The sequence below is a fragment of the Triticum urartu genome, chromosome 7 (assembly GCF_003073215.2).
Source record: "Triticum urartu cultivar G1812 chromosome 7, Tu2.1, whole genome shotgun sequence".
NCBI lineage: Eukaryota > Viridiplantae > Streptophyta > Magnoliopsida > Poales > Poaceae > Triticum > Triticum urartu.
This window is the reverse complement of record NC_053028.1, coordinates 210,697,205-210,704,960: the sequence shown is the minus strand read 5'-3', so window position 1 is coordinate 210,704,960 and position 7,756 is coordinate 210,697,205. Positions and strand designations below refer to the sequence as shown.

The 7,756-nt window shown below is 51.7% G+C and overlaps 2 protein-coding genes across 2 annotated transcripts; one reads left to right on the top strand and one right to left on the bottom strand.

The window, feature by feature from the left end:
• Positions 1-918: 918 nt before the first annotated feature.
• Positions 919-4,217, top strand: LOC125524328 (transmembrane 9 superfamily member 12-like). Its single transcript, XM_048689398.1, has 2 exons — positions 919-1,070; positions 1,792-4,217. The coding sequence occupies exon 2, from the start codon at positions 1,839-1,841 to the stop codon at positions 3,819-3,821; it is 1,983 nt and encodes a 660-aa protein (XP_048545355.1). The 5' UTR covers positions 919-1,070; positions 1,792-1,838; the 3' UTR covers positions 3,822-4,217.
• LOC125524329 (protein RAFTIN 1A) lies at positions 3,934-6,410 on the bottom strand. Its single transcript, XM_048689399.1, has 3 exons — positions 6,253-6,410; positions 6,006-6,129; positions 3,934-5,906 (listed from the first exon to the last, which is right to left on the bottom strand). The coding sequence occupies exons 1-3, from the start codon at positions 6,295-6,297 to the stop codon at positions 4,717-4,719; spliced, it is 1,359 nt and encodes a 452-aa protein (XP_048545356.1). The 5' UTR covers positions 6,298-6,410; the 3' UTR covers positions 3,934-4,716.
• Positions 6,411-7,756: the final 1,346 nt, after the last annotated feature.

Sequence of the window (7,756 nt, the reverse complement as noted above, 5' to 3'; positions counted from 1 at the left end):
GCACCTTTTTATAGCTCAGCTTTAAAAAGGTCTTCATCCGGGTATTATTTTGCTTGAAGCACCTGAGCACATATGAGTGAGGTTCACATATAAGTATCCAACACTGCTTAGTCAACATTGCTTGATTAAAACAATTTAATCACGAAATCCCATTCCTCCCTCCTTTTTGTGGATACACATCTTCCACCAAGCTTTCCAATGCAATTTTCTTTGATTATGCAAGCCACCCCACCAGTACCTAGTAATTGCACCACAAATACTCTTGCATATATTCTTTGACAAACTGAAAATGGACATTGCATATATCGGAATAGATTATGCAACAAATTTTAACAATACTTCTTTCCCTCCCATTGATAGCATCCTCACATTCCACCCACCAATAAGAGCCCAAACTCTATTAAGCGGACGCTGAAACAGTCACCGCGGTCCACCTCCACATGTGGGGGTAATCCAAGATACCCACTGTCACTGCCTCAACCACAAATTTAAGTTCTTTTCGCGTAGGAAGTGATCAAGATTATGAAACATTCTTGGACCTGCGGCACGATGATTGTTTCTTCTTTTGTCATGAGTTTAGTGATTTTTCGTTTGAGTTTTTTCCTAGGGAAGCCAATATGACGGCACATGGTTTAGCTAGTAAGTCGGAGCTTAGCCCTCTTGTGTGGCAAGAGGATCCTCATAATTTTCTTGTGTCCGCCTTGTCAAACCATGTAAATGTTTTGCCTAATGAATAAAACCGCCATGAAGGCTTTCTCTCAAAAAAGAAGAACAATGCCAGTACAAGTTTTTTCTTTCTTGTTCGTGTTTTTTAGGGGAGTTTTTTTTGGAGGGGTAGAGTTTTTCTTCTTCGATCGAAACGGCAGCACCACCACCGGGCCAGGAAATGGAAATCCTATCCTGCAGCAGCCCAGCCCAACATCGCCAAGATTTGGATGCGCCACCCAAATATCTCGACCCCCCTTGCCCACTTTTTTCCGTGCGCCTGCCTTCCCATATTTCCCCTCCCCGGATCCACCCATCCCGTTCGCCAGCTCCGCCCTCGCTTCTTCCCGGTGCGCCACCGTCAGGTACCTTCCTCCGCAGTTCTAGAACCTTCTCGACGCTTCCATCCATTCCCACTCCTTCAATTCGCGTCCCTAGCTCTACCAGCAGCGCGGGGTTGCAGCCTTGCGCCCGGATTTCATTCCCCCGCGGCTGCTTGCTCTAGATCTCCGAGTTCCTTAGGCGCTTTTCTGTAGATCTGCGGGGTTTTTCGGCGTAGGTACGTGGTCATGGGGGCTGTAGTACCTGCTCTGCCATCGATGTGTCAACTGTGGAGTGTTTCATGGTTGCCGAACGCTTCCGATTTTAGGCGCGTAGGAAATAGGGAATTGCTCGTCTGGTTAGAGGCAAGGTCGGTTGAATTTTAGGTTTTCATAGTAACCTTTTGCAGTATTTTGCTCCCAGTGAGTGGCTGTGCCCTCTGTTTGTTGGAGAATTTTTGTCATCGCGCTTCTATACTTAGAAATCACTGTTCTAGTTTGGTTGCACTGCGTTAGTTACTTCTTAAGGTAGTCAATTATTGTTTAATCGGAGGGGAATTAACGTTTACTAGTAACTTGGATGTGAATGTTCTAGATTGTGAGGGAATGGATGGATTTTGCATGATCTTGCTCTAGGCAATGACTAGTCTTCTGCAATTATCATTACACCGTTCAGATGTTGTTGTCCAGATAAAAGATTTATACCAAAATAACTATGGATGTAATTTATGCGTGATTTTGATCAATAAAAATGTTCTTGTTACAGGGTATACCTCACATGTTCTAGGTCGTTGGTGAGAGTTTGTGCTTCAGATGGCTGGGGCACTGCACAGTTCTTGTTGTCCGGTGTTATTGTTGGCTGTGCTCTTACTGACTTTGTCTCCAGGCAATGCATTCTACTTGCCTGGCAGCTACATGCACACATACTCCCAAGGTGAGAATATATGGGCAAAGGTTAATTCACTCACGTCCATTGAGACTGAGATGCCGTTCAGCTACTACAGTCTGCCATACTGCCGTCCACCTGGCGGCATCAAGAAGAGCGCCGAGAACCTGGGTGAGCTTCTCATGGGTGACCAGATCGACAACTCACCCTACCGGTTCCGTGTGAATGTCAATGAGTCCCTCTTCCTCTGCACCACAAAAGGGCTTAATGAGAATGATGCAAAGCTTCTGAAGCAGCGGGCCCGTGATCTTTATCAGGTGAACATGATGCTGGACAATCTGCCTGTCATGCGTTTTGCTGAGCAGAATGGTATCACAGTACAGTGGACTGGTTTTCCTGTTGGTTACACTCCCGCTGGTAGTGCTGATGATTATATCATCAACCATTTAAAGTTTAAGGTCTTGGTCCATGAGTACGAAGGAACAAATGTAGAAATAATCGGTACTGGAGAAGAAGGATCTGCTGTCATATCAGAGACGGACAAGAAGGGGATGTCTGGGTATCAGATTGTTGGTTTTGAGGTCGTGCCTTGCAGTGTGAAGCGTGACCCTGAGGATTTCTCTAAGCTTAACATGCATGACAACATTGAACCTGTGAGCTGCCCGGTGGAGCTTCGAATGTCCCAAGTGATCAGGCAACAGGAGAGGATCACATTTACCTATGATGTTGAGTTTGTGAAGAGTGACATCAGGTGGCCATCTAGGTGGGATGCTTATCTGAAGATGGAGGCTGGTGCCAAGGTCCACTGGTTCTCTATAATGAACTCCCTCATGGTCATCTTGTTCTTGGCAGGAATCGTCTTTATAATATTCCTGAGAACTGTCAGGAGGGATCTCACCACATATGAAGAGCTCGACAAGGAAGCGCAAGCACAGATGAATGAGGAGCTATCTGGGTGGAAGCTTGTTGTTGGAGATGTGTTCAGAGAGCCAACTTGCCCCAAGCTATTATGCATCATGATTGGTGATGGAGTTCAAATTCTGGGCATGTCAATTGTAACAATTGTTTTTTCCACACTTGGGTTCATGTCTCCAGCTTCAAGAGGAATGCTTCTTACCGGAATGATTATTCTCTATCTTTTCCTTGGTATTGTAGCTGGGTATGTCAGTGTTCGGCTATGGAGGACTATTAAGGGAACGTCTGAAGGATGGAGATCATTGTCATGGTTGACTGCTTGCTTTTTCCCTGGTGTCATGTTTACGGTCCTTACCATCTTAAACTTTGTGCTGTGGGGAAGCAAGAGCACTGGAGCTTTACCTATATCATTATTTTTCACCCTTCTGGCTCTGTGGTTCTGTATCTCTGTGCCGTTAACGCTTGTCGGTGGCTTCCTTGGTACAAGAGCAGAGCAAATTGAATTCCCTGTTCGCACCAACCAGATTCCTAGAGAGATCCCTGCACGGAAATATCCATCATGGCTTCTGGTCCTTGGAGCAGGCACGCTGCCATTTGGAACCCTGTTTATTGAGCTGTTCTTCATTCTGTCGAGCATCTGGCTTGGAAGGTTCTACTATGTGTTTGGCTTCCTGCTGATTGTCCTGCTGATGCTTGTCATTGTTTGCGCCGAGGTATCTGTTGTCCTTACATACATGAATCTCTGTGTTGAGGACTGGAGGTGGTGGTGGAAGGCTTTCTTTGCTTCGGGCTCTGTTGCGCTCTACGTGTTCCTCTACTCCATCAACTACTTGGTCTTTGATCTCAGAAGCCTGAGTGGTCCTGTCTCTGCAATGCTCTACATCGGCTACTCATTCCTCATGGCGTTCGCGATCATGCTCGCCACTGGAACCATTGGCTTCTTGACGTCAATATCCTTCGTGCACTACCTCTTCGCGTCCGTGAAGATCGATTGATGGATGGTTGCCATATCAATGGCCTTCTGTATCTGTATTGCTAAAAGTACGCGCGTGAGTTTCGCCCATGAGAAGCGCAGTTTAATGAGGTGATTTTGATCAACTGCAGATGTTTTTAGTAGATGTCGATGCAGTTTTTCCCTAGTAAATGTAGTTTCGCTGTTCAACTGCAGATGTTTCCTTAGTAGATTTTCGTCAGCTGCTACACTTATTCAGATAGATACTGCAAGTCTGCAACCCATATCTACAAAGTGTTAAGGGGTAATGACTATGATATTCTAATCTGTGAGTGGCAAGGCATGGTAGCCACCTATTTTGTAAAAGATCTTAATGTGTGAACATTATTTGCTACGTGTTTCTTGGCCTATTTTCAAAACTATTCTCCTATTGGGAAAACGCTTTCTGTTTCTTTTACAGTGTCGTTTTTCCTTCGCAACCAAAAGCCAGATGTCTTGCCATATTCCTTGGAGAAATTTCTTTCTGTTTCTTCTACAGAATGTCACTTTGTTAGCCAAATGGCAGGGTCCTGCCATATTCCTTCTGCAAGAAAAAGATCTTTATGTTTCTTCTACAAAATGTCCCTTTGTTCTTCTACAAGAATATGATTCGAACAGACATATTGGTACACTTCAGCGGTCCAGAAAGCCATTTCTTGGCATGCTAGTGGATCTGTGGCACAGTGACATGCAAAAGTACAGATTTTTCGTAGGCAGTTGAATACGAATTGCAAATGTAATGTAAATAAACACAGCTCTGCAGAAGCTGTTCTTTTATTACAAGCGCTGCTCTGGTGACCATCTGGTGGTCTGAACAACAGAAGACGTAGGTGGAAACAGATAGTAGTAGTAGTACATCGATCTTAGTTCCGGCGAGACCACAGAGCTGGCCGGGTCGCTCACGCCGGCGAGCGCTTCACGTTCTTGGCCCAGATTATGTGCCCGTACGGCATGAGGTGGCAGACCGGCGTGCCGCCGGGCTTGGTGCCGAGGAGCTTGAAGGAGACGTGCTTCGGGTTCCACAGGGACGTGTCGGTGTGGCACACGGTGGCGATGGTCACCGCGTCGCCGTCGCGCGCGTCCTCCATGTCCACCATGTACGCCCTGGACGGGCCGGTGGTGTGGCACCGGTACACGGTGTACGGGTAGGCCTCGTCGTGGCACGCCACGAAGACAGGCCCCCCCTCCACCGGCCGCACGGAGCGGACGGTGTACGTCTGCAGCGGGGCGCCGGCGCGGGGCAGCGTCGACGTCACCGGCCTGATGTCGCGGGTCCCCAGCACTCCCATGGCGCGCTCCACCAGGACCTCCAGCGAGGTCGCGCAGAACTTGGACTCCCCGGCGATGGTCGGCGACTCGCAGGCGCGCAGCGTCGCCTCCATGCTGGCCACCGTGGCGGAGTCGGACGCGACGCCGAACGTCGCGAGGACGCCAGGCAGCGCGGCCGTCGTGAACGGGACGGAGTCGGCGAGCTGGCGCGGCAGGAAACCGAGCGCGGCGGGAGTCGCCGGCGGGAAGCGGAATGGGAGCCTCTTGCCGACGCGCACCGCCTCCTCGTGAAAGAACACCGTCGTCGTCTCCGCCTTGCCGCCCCTAGCCATGGACGCCCCGCTTCCAGCGAGGCTGCTGCTCGGCGCCTTGTATTCATCGGTGGCGCCACGGAGCTTGTCGGCCCCGCTGTAGTCGTCGTAGTCGAACTCCCGCGCCCCGGAGGCGGCGCCACGGAGCTTGTCGGCCCCGCTGTAGTCGTCGTAGTCGAACTCCCGCGCCCCGGAGGCGGCGCCACGGAGCTTGTCGGCCCCGCTGTAGTCGTCGTAGTCGAACTCCCGCGCCCCGGAGGCGGCGCCACGGAGCTTGTCGGCCCCGCTGTAGTCGTCGTAGTCGAACTCCCGCGCCCCGGAGGCGGCGCCACGGAGCTTGTCGGCCCCGCTGTAGTCGTCGTAGTCGAAGTCCCGCGCCCCGGAGGCGGCGCCGGTGCTCTTGCTCGGTTCATCATCGGGCGGCGAGCGGCTGTAATCACGGTAGTCGAAGGGGGGCCTGTCCTCGGCATCCCTCACGAAGCTGGTGGCTTCTGTGTGCAGTTCAACACCTGTGCGTGCATGCATTTTTTGTGTTTGGCGATCAATCAAACTCGAGAGAAGAAGACAGTTAACGGAGGGCGACGAGGAAAGGAACATGAAAGACAGACCTGCTGCGGGTTGTTTGAGAAGGCGGAGAACAGCGTCGGGCAATGGCGAGTGCGGCAGCACGGCGCGCCAGAACACCTCCGCCGTCGCCGGCGCCGCGTGGCCCAGCTGCCCTCCAGCCTGAACCTGTGACGAAACAGGCCGTTAGCACCAGTTTGTGATCGATCAATCTCATGCGAAATGCACTAGGTGCAGTTTGCCGAAATGAAGAAGATGCAGGCGTTGCTCAGTGGCTTCTTCGGCCATTACCGCGACCAGGGTGGCGGCGAGGAGGGCGACGAGGAAGCGCGCCATGGATGTGCGCTAGGTGAGAGGTCCAGAGGTTGTAGTACTTGGGAGTGATGATGCGATCAGACGAGGTACTTATAGGCGTCGTCGGCTCGACGGGAAGGTGTTTCATTGACGGCGACGCCAAACAGAAAAGCTCTCGACGTGAGCTGTGCGATCGCATGGTACGTGCGGCACCGGAGAATATAATCCTGGGCGTGACATCCGACGATCCGCGCGCGAATGGCGTGTTGTGTGGCGCGGCAGCGTCAGGTTCGCGTTCGTGTGCGGTGCGGTGCTCGCCATCCACGCAGCTGCAGTTAACTTTGCGGGGCTTCGGGAGGTCCGGGAAAATAATCCCATACGACCTGGTCTCAGGCTTCATCTCGTAAGACCTACTCTAGAGGATGCCACGTGTTCTTCACCAATCTTGATGCACCCTTCTTCCTCAATCCTCCTTCCCGAACTTCACGCCACCAGCGTCCAGCCCCATGAATCCTAACAGTCTCCTACGTGGCCTCGCGCCCCTCGCCGGCAGGCCCGGCACCGTAGAAAAGCTAGCCATCTAGTGCACCGACGGGCATGCCGGATTGCTTGGGCTTCATCAATTAAACATCAAATCTCGAAACAGCGGAGACAAAATACAGATCAGTCATATAAATCTTGGGGAAAAAGGGATGCATCAAGATTGGTGAAGTACACGTGGCATCCTCTAGCGAGGGTCTTACGAGATTAAGCGTGAGACCAGGTCGTATAGGATTATTTTTCGGAGGTATGTGGCGAGGAATTTGGTGTTGCGGGGTTGTAGATGATGTCCCCGTTGGTCTGAACGCAGTCCTGATTGAAGTATTGAAACAACTTAAAGTGAGCGGCAGTCCCGAGAAAGCACTCGCAAAATGTGATGAAGTTTGCAATGTGAAGAACCCCGTTTGATGGGATGGGGTGTAGCTGACAGCCGTAGAAGCGCAAGATCCCGCAAACGAAGTCGTGTAGGGGAAACCCGAGCCCCTCCCGAAATATATACTCCAGGCAGAGGATGTGCTCACCGTCGCGAGGAGTTGGCGGAGCCTCGTCCCCCGGGAGGCGGCACTCCAAATCCGCTGGCATCAGCCCTATCTCCACGAGACCCTGAAGTTCTTCGTCGGTGGCCGAGGAAGGGAACCACTTTCCTGTAGTCTTGGGGGCTTCCGGCTGTTGTTTCATACCACCCTTAGAGGCGACCCTCTTCCGCTTCAGCCCCGCCCCAGCGGCGGGCAGATCCTAGCTGGGAACCCTAGGAACCTTCTCGCTCTTGGTTCGGGCCATCTTGGTGGCAAGGAAGGGGTGGACGGGGGCTACATGAGCAAGCGCTGAAGACTTTGAGGTGGCGACACGCTTTTGGGAGTTGAGGGTAGGGAGACGAAAATGGATGAAGACGGAGGGAGAAAAAACCCTTCGTTTCCCCCTCCTTATAACCAGCTTGAAACCGAAGCGTCTGGCCTCACGA